At 33.4% G+C, this 17,863-nt stretch overlaps 3 protein-coding genes across 3 annotated transcripts; 1 reads left to right on the top strand and 2 right to left on the bottom strand.

Annotated features, from left to right (window-relative positions):
• The first annotated feature begins 4,144 nt into the window (after window positions 1-4,144).
• LOC105762741 (nicotinamidase 1) lies at window positions 4,145-5,856 on the top strand. Its single transcript, XM_012580612.2, has 5 exons — window positions 4,145-4,468; window positions 4,703-4,886; window positions 4,987-5,120; window positions 5,294-5,479; window positions 5,584-5,856. The coding sequence occupies exons 1-5, from the start codon at window positions 4,328-4,330 to the stop codon at window positions 5,668-5,670; spliced, it is 732 nt and encodes a 243-aa protein (XP_012436066.1). The 5' UTR covers window positions 4,145-4,327; the 3' UTR covers window positions 5,671-5,856.
• Window positions 5,857-6,106: 250 nt separating this feature from the next.
• LOC105762737 (beta-ureidopropionase) lies at window positions 6,107-9,075 on the bottom strand. The gene is given in 7 exon segments (XM_012580606.2): window positions 6,107-6,651; window positions 6,853-7,077; window positions 7,161-7,312; window positions 7,315-7,387; window positions 7,461-7,649; window positions 8,229-8,336; window positions 8,744-9,075. Coding segments are annotated over 7 exon segments (1,248 nt in total). The 5' UTR covers window positions 8,879-9,075; the 3' UTR covers window positions 6,107-6,285.
• A 2,369-nt stretch (window positions 9,076-11,444) lies between these two features.
• LOC105762743 (uncharacterized) lies at window positions 11,445-13,173 on the bottom strand. Its single transcript, XM_012580620.2, has 4 exons — window positions 12,920-13,173; window positions 12,324-12,495; window positions 11,980-12,096; window positions 11,445-11,744 (listed from the first exon to the last, which is right to left on the bottom strand). Exons 1-4 carry the CDS (start codon window positions 13,027-13,029, stop codon window positions 11,622-11,624), a joined length of 522 nt encoding a protein of 173 aa, XP_012436074.1. The 5' UTR covers window positions 13,030-13,173; the 3' UTR covers window positions 11,445-11,621.
• Window positions 13,174-17,863: the final 4,690 nt, after the last annotated feature.

The following is a 17,863-nucleotide window of genomic DNA, read 5'->3' as shown; positions in this document are numbered from 1 at the left end:
GGCATGGGACATAGGATTTGGGATTTTTTTTTATATAGCTTGCACTACATTTAATTTGATTTAGGATATCAACTTATGAATATTAATTAGTTAGGCATGAACTCCGATTTTTATTAAAAACATAGTAAATATCACTTTTCCATTGCTAATTATAATTAAAATTTTGAGTAATAAATAAATTGGTAATTAACAAAGTTTTCTTCTAAAATAATCAAATGCTTTAAATTGACTATTTTAAAACTCAATTATTGGACTTTAGATTCGTGTTTAATCCATATTGGGCTTACTTTTAATGTTTAATTTTGATTATATATAATATCAATATTGTATTTATTAAGTTTTATGTTTTAAGTATTTATTTATTTGAATTTTAAGAGATTTTAAGTCTTTTAAGTTGTTTAGAAGTTTTTATGTTTTCTACTTGACAAGAAATTTTAGTTCAACTAAAACTACGTCTTGTTTTGCCAATTTATGTAGTCTATATAAAGGCATTCATTCATTATAAATTAAATCTTTCTTTGAAATTAAGACAAGTACTCGATGGAGTTATTCTTTTGAAATATTCAATTCTTGTTTATTTTCAAAAAAAAATTTTACTTAATTTTATTCAAGATTTTGGAGAAAGTTCTTAAAACTTCAATTTGTCAATAATTAGAGCCAATAATTGAGTTTGTTAGGATAATTTTATCTCGAATGGCCCCATTGGACATCTTATCCATTTATCCATCTCAATCAGTTTCATCTTTCCCTAACTTAGAGGCAGATCCTTATGGTGGCCTAAGGGACCTTAGTCCCTCCAAAATTTTGGGAAATTTTGATTTTTCCCTTGAATTTTTTTAAAATTTTAATTAGGCCCCAAAATTTTTGGAAATTTTAATTTTTTTCTCTTAAAGTTTTGGAAATTTTAATTAGGTCTCAAATTTTTAAAAATTCTTATTAATCTCACAAAAAATTTAAAAATTTCAATTAGACCCCCCATTTTTTTTAAAAAAAACTGATTGAACTTCTAAAATTTTTGAAAATTTTATTAAACCCCCAAAACTTAGTCTCAGGATCAACCACTGCCATAACTCATCACTTATTTCAGTTTTTGGTTATTTTATTACTTGGTTTGTTTTTCTTGACTTATTTACATTCAATCTTCAGTTTTTTTTCAGATCAAGAAAGCAATTCCAAGCAATTTCTTTCAAGTTGATTTTCAAGGAAAATTCGATCAAACTTCTTCGAGTCTAGAAACAACTTGGATTCTTGAACTTTAGGAGTAATCTCCTCTATCTCTCTTTCCAATTTTCTAATTAGTTTTTCCCTGCACATGCAATTTGAATGTAAAACAACAGACAATCCTCATTCCACAGTTGGCCACCACTTGATTGCTATATATATTCTTCCTCATCCTTTCCCTCCACAAAAATTGAACCCTAAATCCTTTCAAATCAATCAAACTCAACATCAGCCTAAGTTTCTTCTTTTATGATGTTTATGTTTCTAGAAAAAAATAATTTTGTTACTATAGCAGTATCCTATTGTTGAAATTATGGTTAGAATAATGTTTTTAGTTTGAAGCATTTTAAAAAAAATTGGTGGCTATTCTGAAAGGCCAAAATAACTGTTGAAAAAATTACATTTTTTTTGGGAACTTTGAGGCATATTCTCAATAGATAAAGGTGGAGAGTTGAATCATAAAATTATAGTTTCTTATTCTACTCCATGTGACCTTTACAATGATATATCATATGCTCAAAATGGTTGAATGATGAATGAGAAATTGATGCTCAAAGTAAGCTACTTAGGAATATTTGTTGAGGAAAAGAAAAGCTTAGATCCCACATTGGTTAAATATCAAGTATGAGATGTGTTTATATATGGGAACCCTCTTAAAAGATGATTGAATGATTAAGCTTGGAACTTTGTCTTGTGCACAAAGGGGATGTAGGTTTAAACTTGATGGGGTTGGGAGCACCGATGTAGGTGATGCAAAAATATTTTGATCGGTCGGGCCCGTAATTAGCCTACAAATATTTTAGTCCAACACGAAATTTAAGTTTGCCTACAAAATATATTGATATAAAAGGATAGTTGCATTACTTATAGCTTTCTTGTTCGTAGACAAAGCCGGTTCAGAATTGTCTTTCACTCCAAGGCATAACTTGTATCTATGCGCTTCATATTCACCTGGAGTTCTCTCCCAGAAATATAGTCATCCTTACCCCCTCACATCAATCCCATGAGCCTCTTATCCATTCTTATTCGATCACGGCGAGGGGCAAGGCAAAATAGAAAAACTCACATTAGGTTTATGGATAATCAGACTTGAACTGATGACTTCCACCACATCAAGGTGACACTCTAACGCTAAGTTATATCCCTTCCCTGCCCCCGTCAAGATATAGAACTGACTAATCCTAAGTCAAAGGATTGAGAAACTTAACAACGCCACTATTCTTGAACAACTTGGAGCCAGACTTTCCTTTCGCACTATTACAGATACGAAAATAATGGAAAAAGTTAGATTCAATTGTCAACTGCTCCTATCGGAAATAGGATTGACTACGGATTTGATCCATATACACATGATTTCATAAAACCGTACGATTCTCTCGATCTAAATCAAACATGTTTTACATGAAGAAGGTTTGTCTCAACATGTTCTATTCGATACGAGTAGGAGATAATTTTAATCAATTTGATTTGATTTTAATCAAATTGATTCAATTGCTCCTTTAATGCAGATTTTGTCTACATTTCTCCAAGTACTGTAGGAGTGGCCAAATTTGTCTTAAGAAAACTGTTTTTCAACAGGCCTCAACGTTTAGTAAAAACTCTATTCTTCTTTTTTATTTTAACTTTTGTTACGGTTTTGATTGTTTTTCGTATTTGATAAATTAAATATAAATCATTCTATTTATATTTTATTTTTTATATATTTATATATATTTATTTTATTTGCTAACGTGTTTTGTCCAACTACAACTATTCTTTGGTAATAATGTTGAATGGCTATTATAAGATACCTATCCTGCCATTTAATTAATCTAGTCAAGCAAGTAATGGTATTGTGAACTCGAGCTAAATAAGGTCATATTCACACGAACCAAATATGGTGTCAATGTCTTACATTCATCTTATATAATAATCATATTTTATTTTTATATAAATTTAAATACATTAACAATTTCATTATATAAATTTTAACATTTTTATAAAGAGAAAACTAACTCAATAATCACAATGTTTTAATTTTGGTGAAAGCTCAAGACTCACCGATATTAGTACCCGTTAATCCATGATACCAACTTAGTCGGGGTTTTATAAATAGTATAGATACATAAATCGGTAAGAAAAACATTTTATGTTAAAAGTAATCTTTTAAAAATTTAATCATGAATTATTATTGTAGTAGTAGTAAAATATTTGTTTATAAATTTATTAAACATGTGTTCAACTATTAAATATCTTAATTTTAGTTATTTTATTTAAAAATATGCAGAAGTATGAAAAAATAAAAAAATCATCAAAATAATAATAGTAACCCTTTAATAAAGGATATATTAATCATTTCCTACTGCAGGTACATATGAAGAAATGATCAAAAGCGCTGTGTGTGTTAGAGAATTAAGAGTTCCTTTCATAATGCATGACTACTTAAGAGGTGGGTTCACTGCAAATACTAGCTTGGCTCATTACCGCCGAGATAATGGTTCACTTCTTCACATCCATCACGCAATAACTAAGTTGGTACTCAGTTAATCCGTAACACCAACTCAATCATAGATTTTATTAATAGTATAAGTAATATATTAACTTTAATTAATATATAAATTTTATATGCAAAAGACATTTAATTCAAGTTGAAGCTTAAACTTGAATGTAGGAATCTATAAATAAATTTTTTTTATCAAATTGGAATGAATCAGCTGAGCTTAAAAAAATCTTAATTTAAAATTGTGCCATAATATATATTTTCTGTTGAAATAAGACTTTTCATCCAAAGCAGCACAAAAAGTTGAAGCTATTCCTACTATATTTAATTATTTATGCCGTATGTATCCTTCTAATAATCAAATGTAGCCAAGCATGACGGCTGAAACTAGTATAATCGATAAAAGTTGAAACTGAAGCTCGAAAATTATTTTGGATAGATCCCCACGTCTTATCCTTTGATACAACCTCTTTTGAAATACAGCAATAATTGAGATACTTTTCAGGCTCTTTTTGGAGCTTAGCATGGCTACCGTTTTCAAAATTCAATATAACTGAAGTTGCTCTACTGAAACTCCTTCACTTTGGTTTTGTAATTTCGAGGTCACCTGTTACTAAATTTCGAAAAATGGTGTCCCAAACCATTGATGTGTTGAAGAACGAGCTGCCTCTAGAGCAGGAGCTTGTGGTTTTGCCTGAAGATGTTGTCACTGGCCTTGTTCTTGTCGATATCATCAATGGCTTCTGCACTGTCGGTGCTGGAAACCTGGTAAAGTGCCTGACCCTTGAACTATTGATATATATTTTGTTACAAGTATTCGAATTTACATATGTTAGATGCTAACTTTAAAAAAACAATAGTTGAATCAACTCGATTAAGTTGTGATGTAATAAACGATTCCTTAAACTACACACGCATGTATATGTCGAAGAGGATGTATGCAGGATCTGCTTTGTGCATTGAATCAGGAAAAGTTTATAGCACTAATATTATGGGTTTTAGGCCCCAAGAGAACCCAACAGACAAATATCAGGAATGATCAGCGAATCAGTGAGGCTGGCAAGACTTTTCTGCGACAAGAAATTGCCTGTTATGGCGTTTCTTGATTCTCATCATCCTGACAAGCCCGAGGATCCTTATCCTCCTCACTGCATTCAAGGCACCGATGAATCTAATTTGGTTCCAGGTACCTACATATATATATATATATATTTACTTCTCCCTTTTTAGCTTTATATAACGAATTTCTAAATCAAGATTCTGCAAAACAAATAAATAAAATGCAGCTTTGCAATGGATACAAAACGAAACAAACGTGACAATCAGGCGGAAAGATTGCTATGATGGGTATCTGGGTTCCATGGAAGCTGATGGTTCAAATGTTTTTGCGGATTGGGTGAAGAACAATCACATTGAAGCTGTAAGAACTCGTTTGAAGATTTTAGTAGCGTATACTAGTGTCAAGAATGGTTTTACATTGCAGCCTCGAACTTGTTTTCAGTGGCAAAACAAATCAGAACCCTAGTGTGGAGCTTGTTTAATCAATTGTTGGATATGATGAGTTTATATAAACCATGATTATGATGGTTGCAGATATTGGTAGTAGGGGTGTGCACAGATATATGTGTGCTGGATTTCGTGTGTTCGACATTATCAGTGAGGAATCGAGGATTTCTGGCTCCGCTCAAGGATGTTATCGTGTATTCGCGTGCCTGTGCAACCTTTGACGTTCCTCTTCACATCGCCACAAACACAAAAGGAGCTCTGCCTCACCCTCAGGTATTTCGTTTCTTAAAATGTCCCAAATTGTTACATGGAAACAAGAGATCCCCACACCATATGCATCAAGAATAACTTGAATGCTGCTGCTTTTAATGTTGCAGGAATTGATGCACCATATAGGGCTATACATGGCAAAAGAAAGGGGAGCCAAGATTGCAAATGAAGTCTTATTTGGTGCTTTAAAATAAGTTCATAAGCTAGTAGGAAGCCTGAAATAGCGTATCTTGAATTTAGAAGCTCGAGTTTCTTTTGGATAGAGATCAAGTATGTATGAACTGTTAAGTTGAACATTTACTCTTACACAGTGGGCCTTCAAAATTATAATGCCGTGTATTTGTTGTTAATAAGCACAATTATCTCTCTTTCTCACTTTATCTCTCTGCTTCTAAAAAGGCTTTGAAAAGTCTGTTTAAGTAGTAGATATATATATGTATGTATATACTTTTAATTGTGGATAAGCTTAGATGATGAGACTTGGAAGATTTTATAGAAACAGAAAAAAGAGGGAAAAAGAGAGTCGGTGAGCTTGTCGACATTCATTCCACTTCATTTTATATTTTTTCACCAAACGCAGACACCAAGATTCCTTTTTCTTCATCTTAATAAAAATGGAAGCTGGTGGAGTGATCAGAAATTGCTGACTCATTGAAAACAGAAAAGGGCACAAATACTTACAAACACAACGAACTTGTTCTTGTGGATGATTCAATATGATAAATCAATACAGTTTCTATTTTCATCTCCATTTATTAACTTCATACATTAAGCTGCAATTAGTACCTGGAACTTAAGAAGACAGGTACTTAAAAAGACTTCTTATGTAACAAGGGATCAGAGATGACTTGGGGTTCAAAGTCTGGTTTCAGATAACTGGCAAGCGTATCTGCATATAACTCATATCTTGCAGTCATTCGGAACCCCCATTTGTCTTTCAGTTGCCTACAGAGGTTAAGATCCATATCTGAGATCATCAGTCCATCCTTATAACGGGAGAGTGATGGTGTGCAGGAAGCATCAGGTGCTGAAAAATGACTAGATCCATAGAAATGGCCAAAATCTGGATGTGGTGGCTTTCCATCCCCTGAGGTGAATGGGTTGGGGAAAATCTCAGTCCCTACACGATTGATTGACCCAACAAAGTAACTGTTTGCTATTGCAGCGTTACGTGCCTGTAATATAAAGGAATAATATGTCAAACGACTTGTAGAAGACAGTTCAGTGGTAGGCAGGCATTAACTGATATAATGCTAACATCTGTATCAAAATGTCATTTGCACTTGTAATATTACATAAATGACTCTCTACTAAATCAGTATCACATCCAATCTTTAGATAGTTAAGTATTATATGAAATGAGGGTAAAGAATAACCTCAATGGGCCACATCGGTTCACTAAGTTCACCAACCGTGGCTGATGGGTTGAAAACGATCTCAGCACCATTCAAACCAAAAGCTAGCCAATTCAAAGGATGGTGCCTTCCGTAACATATATTAACAGCAATCTTCCCATAAGCAGTCTCAAATACAGGATGCCCGGTATTTCCTTCCATATAATACGTGCTCTCATTGAAGTCCCCAACTCTAGGAATATGGTTCTGCCAGAAGCCAGTCAATTAAGCAAAATCAATAAAAATTCCAAGAAACATAAGCCCAAACCCAGATAAACTACTGCATTTACCTTACGGTGCTTGCCTATTATGTTGCCATGATTTCCAATTATAACAGCAGTATTCCAGAGAGTCTCTCCATGATTTATATCCCTCTCAAGAATTGAGCTTATAATGACCATGTTATACTTGAGTGCAAATTCCTGAAGAAATTGTGTAGATTCCCGTTAACAGGTTCTGCAAATTCACACCACCTCTTTTCTCGTGTACAGAAGGCAAATGGCATCATCCATGCTTCCTGAACTTGCATCATAGACTCATTAATTTGCATTTTCAGAATATTATGCAACGATCAATAAAATTGACCATACCTGCAAGCATAGTATGTTGACTCCTGAAGCACCAGCAGCATCAATTATTGGTCCCAATTTCTCAAAGATAGCTTTTTTCTGGTCTGAAAAGGGAGCAGTGGTTGGGAGAGCAATGGAGTTCTGAATAAGACCGACCCTTACTACCCGGGGTTCTCTTAACAACTCTTTGTCAGCAGAAAATTTGAAAGCCTGGAATGATTTGAAATGGAAAAGCACATATAACTGCCTTCTACAATATACTTGTATTAATAACAAAAATCTACGGAGATAATAGCTACAAGTATGCTCAGGTCAGGTCGGTAAGAGAATAATTTTGTAATGAGAAAAGGGATGTTTTTCAACCACTTAGATAAGAGTGGATTGAATGAAAATCAACATATTTCAAGGAGATCCTGGTAGTACTAAAATTATACATTAGAAGTGTTATAACCAAATGTTCAAATGTATGAACTAGAAACTGGAAAAGGCGGAAAATGGAGGAAGAAAAATATTCCATACAAATATCAGAACATATGACATAGATTAACTAACCCTGCCTAAAGATTAACATAATCTTCAGTTGCAGTCAAAATGCATGGTAGTGCCTTGTATATCTAACGTGTCCAAAACATATATTGTTCCTTCACTTTGATTGTTTTATAAGAGTATTACGATTTCAGCCAGGCCAACCTTGTGGTTATTGTTTTCCAATATTGATGAGCTAAGATGATGGATCTCTATATCAACGAATCGTTATAATGCAGTAATGTTGGATAAATAAATAGGCACCTGAAGATCAAAATCATGTTTTGAAGAGAGGGCTTTAGCTGATTCAGGTGGAACAATAGTTTCAAGTGCTTTTCCGCAATTCAGCCCCAGAAGCAACCGGCTGACTTCCTGTTAATAAACCATAACAAAATTCCAAAAGATTGTTACTTTCATCAGCAATAAGATCAGTAGATTTTGACTTTTAATAGGCAAAACATGTTACTTGTTAATGAGATAAACTGTTTACAAATTCTAGGATCGACTGCAATGATCATTTCAGTGGCAAAAACTGACCAAAATAACAATAACCAATCGATTCATAATAGACAATTTGAACTGGGGTTTCCTTTTTCATGATTAAATTTGCTTTTACAATATATATATATATATATAAGCAAGAAAAATAACAGGAAAGATTGGAATTTTTTGCCCAGTGCATGGCCAGATTAAGAAAAACAAAAATACCCAATTAAATCAACAAAGTGAAGGCAGATAAATTACAACTCGGAAAGCGGGAAAAAAGAAAAAGAAAAGACCTGGTAGAGTTGAGGCTTGAGATTTGCGCTCAAGAGGTGGTGAAGCGAATTATACCCACAAATTGATCCATCTTTGAAACTTTGATTTTCTTCTGTGCTTCCATGTTCTTTCCCAATTCCATCAGTTTTCTCCATTTTCTGATTCCCTCAATTATTGCTCCGAAATCAAAACATTCTTTTCTTTTAATGATAGTAGCTAACGTATCACTCTGACTCACTCACTGATAATCTTTTTAATTAAATATGAACAGTCAATTACTGATCGTTCGATAAGATGAAATCTAACGGTCAGAACTGTTTTTAGTCTGCGGACCGCATCTCGACGAAATAAAAAATGGATACACAGTTATCAGAAAACAAGATGGATACGCAAGCATAACCGTCACGAATCTGTAGTTCCATTCGACAACCGACAAGTGCCAGTGAAATTTAACCGCCGGCCCAAAGGTGAAATTATCCCGCCCTCGCCAACCAACCGCTAAAATCCGCAACCGGAACTATAATATCCGGTAACCTACACTGATGCGATTAATTTATTAATAAATTTACATTTTGACTATTTAATTCTAAAATGTTATAAAATTATTAGATTATTCGAAAATTTTCATGTAAGTAATTAAAGTATTCAATTTTTTTTATTTAAGTCATTCAGCTATTAAGTTTTTTCTAAGTCGGGCTAGCGAACTCTAAGCACGATTTTATAATTGGCATGGTGAATTAAAATACATTAACAAGTAAAAGAACATACCGTATATTCAAGTTGTTTGTATTTTGGTTCATAGATTTATGACATTCAAAGTTATTTAAAGAAAATGACTGAACTGTAGAAGAGAAGTGGAAAGAGAGCTTTCGATTAGTGCAAGTGGTGCGAAAAAAGAAGGCCATACATCAACAATTAACAGCTTAATAACTTAAATGAAAACTTTTGAATAGTTTAATGGCCAAAACATAAAGTTTACCCTATGATATTTTGGCTTTGGGCTTTGCACTTATGACCAAAACATAAACCCCATGTCTCGAGACCTCAAAACATCGAAACTAAATTAAAAATGTTGTATCTCAGGTATTGAGACTTGAGACTAAAGTATCGAGACCTGAAAACATCGAAACTGAGGTTCTAAAAAAAAGGAGGCAAGTATTGAGACCTATCCTTAAGGTATTAAGATAAAGCCCTCCATTTTGACACTTTGAGTTAAGACTTGCATCTTGACTTCGTAATTGACCACATATATCCCCAGGTCATTACTTGTGGGCCCATTTGACCTCTTTCACGTGTATTTCACTTGGACAATATGGATAATTATGATTTTTTTCAACACTTGTGTGTTTAGCTTCAATGAAGCAAGTGAGGATAGTCTGAGTTGCTCCAGCAACAGAGGGTGACATCTTGCTTTTAGACCCACCGGCCGAGTAAAGTGTCGGGTGCCATAGTAATAATAACTTCCAAAGTTTTGATTTGGCTAAGTTTGATTAGTATTTTGGGTTAGACTTGAGTTTGACCAGTAGGAATGTTGCATCAGGAAAATATTGCAATGAAAGTGGCCCACACTTACTGTACTAATTGTTGATATAAGAATCAAGTAAGGTGGATATGATATTGGTTTTGTCTTGAGTTTTACCTGTGAGGATATTGCTTAAAGTAAGGCGGAGAGCTGTTGTGTGCGGTAGCCTGGCTATGGTAATTGATAGAGTCGAGGGGAAGGAGGAGGGAGAAAGGAAGAAAAGAGAAAAGAGAGAAGAGAGGAAAATGGATCATTTTCTAGGCAAGAACTAAGGGTTTATATACCCTTCTCTATGATCTTAAGGTGCCATGTGTCATCTTCCCCTAGATCGGCCAAAGACAAGTTGATCAATTGGTTAGCCATCATAGTTTTAGGTAAGGCTAGGGGTGTGCAAATTTTGGGTAAAACTGAATTAATTCGGTTAACCGATTGAATTCGATTAATCGGTCAGTTAATCGAATTAATTCGGTCAGGGACCGGTTAATAATTTTTTGGAAGTTTGGTTAACGGTTAATTCGGTTCCAAATCGGTCGGCTAACCGAATTAATCGAATTTAATAAATAATATTATAATATATAAGTATTCGGTCGGTTCGGTTAATTTTTTGGAAATATAAATTAATCGGTCGGTTAAGTCGGTTAATTTTTTATATGTTTTATACTTGTTTTAACCAAAAATAAAAAAAAATATAAATTTTGGTTAATTCAGTTAACCAACCGAATTAACCGAAAAAGTTTGGTTCGGTTAAATTTTTTTTGAAAAAATTTCGGTTCGGTTAACAGTTAAGAGTTTAAAAGGGTTGGTTAATTCGATTAATGTTAGTTCGGGTTGATTAACCGGTCGGTTAACCAATTGAACACCCCTAGGTAAGGCGACGATTGAACACAATATTAATCACTTTAGATAGGACATAATAGTTGGCATTAGAAGTGTCGGTTATTGAGCGAGACCCACTTATAGGACACTCTTAATTTTTATTTTATATAAAATATATAAATATTTTTAATTTTTTATGAAATAAAATGGAACATTTTATAATAAATTAATGAGAATAACGAGTATAAAAATTTGTTTTAATGCAAAATTTAAAAATCGATTAACTACACCGATTTTATTTTTATTTTTTTGAGCAATACAATTCGGTTCAATTATTTTTACCATTTGATTTTTTAAAACTAAAATAATAAATGGTAATGCAATTTTGTTCCAAAATCATTTCGAGCGGAACCATTATCAACGCTAACACAAGTGCTAAAGTAATTTGTATGCAGCAAATAAGAACAATCTTTCTAAGTATAAATGACTGGTTTCAAATAATCTTGAATTTTTAACCCATTCTCCCCTATGAATTTGGGTTTTTGGAGTACATTATGATCCTATTTCCGCTGGTTCTTGTCTGATGCATTTTGGTTTTCAGTGAATTGAGTTAGCCCTCGTCTCAACGCTCTCAGATTAACCCCATTATCAACATATATGCTCGTCACTCCCATCTTGGAAGCCTGCCATTATCATTAATTCAAACCTCATTTCCCCAATAGCCATATCTATGTTACTCATACTCATTTGAATATGTAGTGTTTCAGAGAGAGAAAAAAGAAGAAGAGTTCAAGCAAAATAGACCATGACAGAGAAAGGGTAGAGAAGGTCCAAATACCCAATACCATAGAATAACAGCAAGTGACCAAATATAAAAAAGAAGAGGCAAGCAGAGAATATAGGAGAAACCATTCTTACAGCTTCTATGTTCCAATCCTCATCATCAAAAAAGAGCATTGAGTTGAAGGGAATCCCAGTCCTTGACTGAATTCTCCTGAAATGATCTGTCTTGTTCTTGCAGCTGAAAAAAATTTCCTGAATGATCCAAACCAGAATAATTGAAACGTGAAACAAACAGTTATCAATAAGCAGCAAAAGAGCAACTTTGCATATGGGTCAGCTTGTTATAAATAAGGTTACCCATGAATGAATTGACAAGGATAATCTTTTAGCTACATCACTCTACATTAGCCTGTAAACACTGCAGCTCAAAACACAACCTTGCTAATAAACAAGTAGAAGGGGAGTTCTAACAGTCTCACCTTTGTAACAAACATAGATTTGATGCTCAATTTGTCAAGAAACGTGTTTGCTGTATCTGCAGTCGGAGATCTTGAAGCAATAGCTAAATTAATCCTCTTGTCCTTGAGTGCATATAATATGCCTTTAGCATGGGGGTACAAAGATGGGGTTTCACGTTTGGAGCGGCGCAGACTGAAAATTTTAAGCATCAGCAGGAAAACATGCCAATCCAAACATCCACAACAACAAAAACAACATAAAATGTCATTTCTTTTCATGCCTTGTCTGGGTTGTAAAATAAAGAGCAAGGCACATAAACTAAGGACACTTACAATAGGCAGTCATATTGTTTCTACAACTAACATGAAAACCCAAGTATTTTGGTTGGTTTTAAGTATTAGTAAATGGTGATAAAATAATAAAAAAAAAGCAGAATTTTGAAAATTGACTCTGTTCCATTAAAAAATAGATAAACAGTAAGCTCTGATTAAAGGGTTGCTATAATATATACTAAAACTAAGATCAAAGCACTAAAATGAATAGAATTAAGACAAAAATTTGTGGGTATTCTCATTTGAAAACAGAAATTATATAGAAGAAGAAGAAAGAAAGAAACCAGTAGAAAGGCCAGAGGGTGTAATCAAGATCGAAAACCACCAAACGAGGAAGAAGTTGGAACATCCCAATAAGCTGCAAGGCCTCTTCTTTCACCCTCTCTTCTCCCATCCTTGGAGGAGGAGTCGCCTTTGGATTTGGAGAGTCGAGAGGCGGTGGATTCAATATGGACCAATCTTTCTTGTACTTGTATTTTATCTTATTACCGATTCGCTAACGACAGGGTCTTTTTATTCGACCTTTTCGGCCATGGGTAAAATGCTGAAGTCAAAACAATGATGTTTCGAAATTCACAAATCCCAACTTTCATTCCGATTTCCAGCTCTCTTGGAATTATTTGATTGCAGTGTTAAGAATACCCAAAATGTTTTAAAATTTGAATGGGATTATCAATTAGTTGATAAGAGATTTTACCTTATACAATTATAAATACTGCACTTTTGTAAGTTCATTAAGCAACACATTATCTTCTTTGACTTTGATTTTTTACAGTTTAACTTCGTAATTTTAAACAAAAGATTTTCTTGGGGGTAAGTATTTGATATTCCAGTGTACCTTTTTATATTTACTTTTATTTCTATACGGTATTTGTCAATTACTAATTGTAATACCCAATTTTAGCCCGGGCTCACATATGAAAACATAATTTTGAGGATATGCAATATTAGATATGATATGCAATCCTAGATATGATATGTAATCTTAGATATGATATGTAATCTTAGAATATATGATTTTGTAATCTTAGAGATTTAATTTGTAGATTCCCTTTAATCTCAGCCGTTGATGTAATTGATCTGTATCGTTGGATTTGGGGAGGCTCAACTATAAATAGAGGCCTCTCCCTTCATTGTGAAAAAAAAAAGAGAAAAGAGGAGGAGGAATAAAAAAAGAACGATTGGCAGCTTTTTAAAGGTGGCTTACTATTTTTTTCTTTCGATTATTTTTTACTTATTTACGACTTTAAAAAAGGGAGAAGGTGATACCACTGCGAATTTTATTTTATTTTATTATTTAGCCCCACCGTCTTTTAATGTTTTTGTAATTAAGTTTTCTTTATTTTTTTAATTTACCCTTTTATTTATTTTAAATTCCAATTTAATCCTTTTGAACGACACCGTTTCAGAGAAGGGAAAATTTCCCTTCCAGCCCCTCTATGTAATTCGCTCGTTCAATTTAGTCCTCCAGATTTTATTTATTTGCATATTTACCACAGATTTGTTTACTTGTAGTTCAATTTAATCCTTTTTATATTTTTCTTAAAATTAATTAATTTTGTTAATGTAATTATTATTATTATTTTCATATGTAATTATTATTATTTTAGCTATATATATATATGTATACTTGTTTCTATGTGCGTATTTATATTTTTTAAAAATTAATATTTTCGCATATTTATTTTTTAATATGAGGTAATTATTTTATTTTATTTTATTTGTATATAATTATTTTTGTATAATCTATATATGTTATATTTATCTTTGTATATATATGTATGTATACATATTAATATTTTTAACCAGTTTTTATATATATGAATATATATATTTTTTAAATGCTCAAATATATGTATTTTTTAACACTTTATAATTTATATTTTATTTTCACAAATGCATTATATATTCTCGCTTTTATAAATTTTAATCCAAAGTTATATATGTAAATTATGTGTAAGGCTTTTAATTTCAATGCATATATTATGTGCCTTTTATTCTTTATATTTTGTTTATTTTCTTCATTCGATTATTAATTCATGTTTTCGTTTATATGTTAAAAGAATTGTTTTTATGATTTATTTGATATTTTGTATGTGATTATTTTTATTATGTATATTGATTTTATTTATTCATTTATTTATATTATTTCTATGCCATTGTAATATTTATTATTGCATTGTATATTTAATATAGCATCACATCATTCTTTACTCGATTTCAAACTTTTCAAAATTGAGAGAATGCTTGAATTTAGGATTTTCAAGGAAATTGAGCCCTAACGTATTGGGTTCCGATTTTCTTCGTTAAGTCTAACAATCGAGCATTTCTCTTTAATCAAAAAATAAGAATTCATTATTGGAAATTCAACACGTTGTGTCCTAACGTATTGGATGTGACGCATTGATTTCTCGAAATGAAATTTTTTTCTAAAAATAATAAAGGAAATATTCCGAGTTTGGGATTCTAAAGGAATTGTGCCCTAACGTATTGGGTCGCGATTTCTTAAATCTTGGATAAATGGATATTCTTTTAATTTTTTTCATTATACGAGTATTCTGACCTAATTCATTTTGGAGGAAATTAGAATGTTGTGGCCTAACGCATTGGGTGTGACATTTTTGCTTCTCTGAATTGAGAAGGGTCTTAATACGTAACGTTTTAAGTGTTTTAAAGATTATATTTTTTTCGACCTTAAGACACTAATTAATTAATTAGGTACCAATTTTGGGCGTTACAAGGGTGCTAATCCTTCCTTGTACGTAACTGACTCCCGGACCCGTTTTTTTTTAAAACTCGTAGACCAAAGCCGTTTTTTAGGTGATCCAATCACACCTCAATAAAAGATTGGTGGCGACTCCCAATTTTAATTTTTTTTGAAGTCGACAACCCTAAATTTTTTGTTTTCAAAAAAATGGTTTCGACGCTAATGATATCACCAAAACGTACTCCTAAAAAAATAATATAAATTCAAATTTTAAAAACATCATTGTTAAAAGGGATAGCCACGAACTTCAAATTCTGACCGTAAATTAGACATGATACTAAAAAAAAAATCACACTTGGTTCAAGAAGAACTAGGGATGTAGCCAAAGGGGTAGGAGCCTTGGCCCCTTGCTAAATGAGAAAATCACTTTATAGTCTCTTCCTAAAATTAGTAACTTCCCCAAATTAGATAACAAGGTCCATAATTAGTAACTTCCCCAAATTAGCCAACTTGTCCGCACAAAGTATTTGCCTCTCGTTCGACGTGCCGAAAACTTAGCTGCCAATCCTAGTCACAAGCTTTCTATATCTGTCTTAGCTTTGCAAAATCATTGTTACTTGTCACACCACTACAATTGTCTCAATGTGTAAGGCATTGTCATTCTCAACAACAATTTTCCTGTACCCCTGGTTCCATGCTAGCTGTAAGAATTCCTCTAGCCTCTGCCTGAAAGACTGATACATCCCCCAAGTGTCGAGCATATCCCAACGCCCATTCTCCTCTTGCGTTTTAGAATAAACCAGCAATACCTGCATGCCATTTACTTCTGTCTACAGCAACATCAGTATTGAGTTTCATCCAACCCTCCTCAGGTGCTTCCCAATTTGCATTAGCAGACATCCCCATATGAATTGCACCCCCCGCCGCTGAGCATTATATATACTTCTCACCCATAAGAGATTGGTACGAATCAGCTCCTCTGTGCTACTACGAGAGCCTTGAAAATTAAAATTATTTTGTTGTTTCCATGGTAGTTAAATAATGATCGAATAGTACATACTCCACTTTATACCAACAAAACTGAGATGGAAGGCTTCTTGAATATTCTTGACAATCCTCTCATTTAATGGTAGTTGAAAAAACCAGCATCGAACATTACTCGTTAGCAATGAATTCCACACATTTTTAGCGTAGACACAATCATGGAGAACATGAAGGATTGCCTCCAGCAACTCTCCACAACAATTGCAACATGCATCGTCCGTGATCCCTCGTCCAGCATTCACCATTTGTCAAAAGGCCATCTCGATAATCCAGCCATAAGAAACTATGAACACGTTGAGGTGTTTGGCATCTCCAAATGAGTTGCCAAACTAGGTTAGAATATCCCCAGTTAGTGCCAACGATCCCCTCATACGTTCGAGCCACTGAGAATCCACCAGCATCGCTCTAATTCCATGCCAACCTGTCAATACTTGTACCGTCCAAGGGCGACATTATACCTGCAATTTTATTCAGCAAGAACTGTGGTATTAAACCGAAGAGCTTCTCCCAGTCCCACTCACCAGATCTTGTAGCCATGCCTCTAACAACCGCAATATCCTCCAAAGGCCTTGCTCCACTATACTAGTGTTTAATGACCCAAAACCAACCATCCATGTATCCAACAAAAACTAGTCAACCTCTCATCCCCAAGTGACCAATGTACCCCTTGTGACACTTTCGGCCAAATAAGTGCAAGTGTCATGGGCCACGGATCAAAACCCGTTACCATTGCACACAGACCAACTTATTAAATGGGACATATTTGACCTGCTTAAACTGGCTTGATTCGTGGAACCCATGAAGAAGCCCATTAATTTGTACAGTTGATTTTGGGAGAGCTCAACTATAAATAGAGGTCTCCCCTTTCATTTGTATTCATCTCATTGTATTTAGTTATTCTTGGGTTAATAATATATTGAGAGCATTTATTCAAACATTTGGTGTGCATTGTTTTCCTATGACTTTTTAGTTCTCGTGTTGCTCTTTTTGTTTCATTATGCTTCCGCTATATTTCTAGTGCCTTAGAGAATTTGACTTAGGCTGACTTAGGCGCGTTTGAAACAAAGAAATTGCCTAAAGTCGCATAGATTACAAGACTAAAGTTCTAACCCCGTGACACAAGTGAATGCCACATATATGAACAAGAGCCTCAATATATAAAATTATTACATGCACCTTGCACATTATATATGGACAACATGACTAGATCATCAACATTATATTTTCAATTTTAGTTTCCCCATAAAGAAAGTTATCTTTCCCCGTTAAAAGGTTGAAACTTTTCATTTTGTTTTCGGTTCTTAATAAGAACTCGCTCTCTTATCATTTAAAAGTTCGAGAATAACGAAGAAAATCATTTAGTCAAAAGCTAGAAGGGTTTAGTCGTTAGATTCAGAATTTGACAAGACTCGCTAGCTCAAAAATACAAGTTCTAAATTTAGTGGAAATCCAATTTTAGGAAAATGTTTTAAAGTTT

The sequence above is a fragment of the Gossypium raimondii genome, chromosome 12, assembly GCF_025698545.1.
Source record: "Gossypium raimondii isolate GPD5lz chromosome 12, ASM2569854v1, whole genome shotgun sequence".
In the NCBI taxonomy this organism is placed as follows: domain Eukaryota; kingdom Viridiplantae; phylum Streptophyta; class Magnoliopsida; order Malvales; family Malvaceae; genus Gossypium; species Gossypium raimondii.
This window is presented reverse-complemented; position numbering and strand designations above follow the sequence as displayed.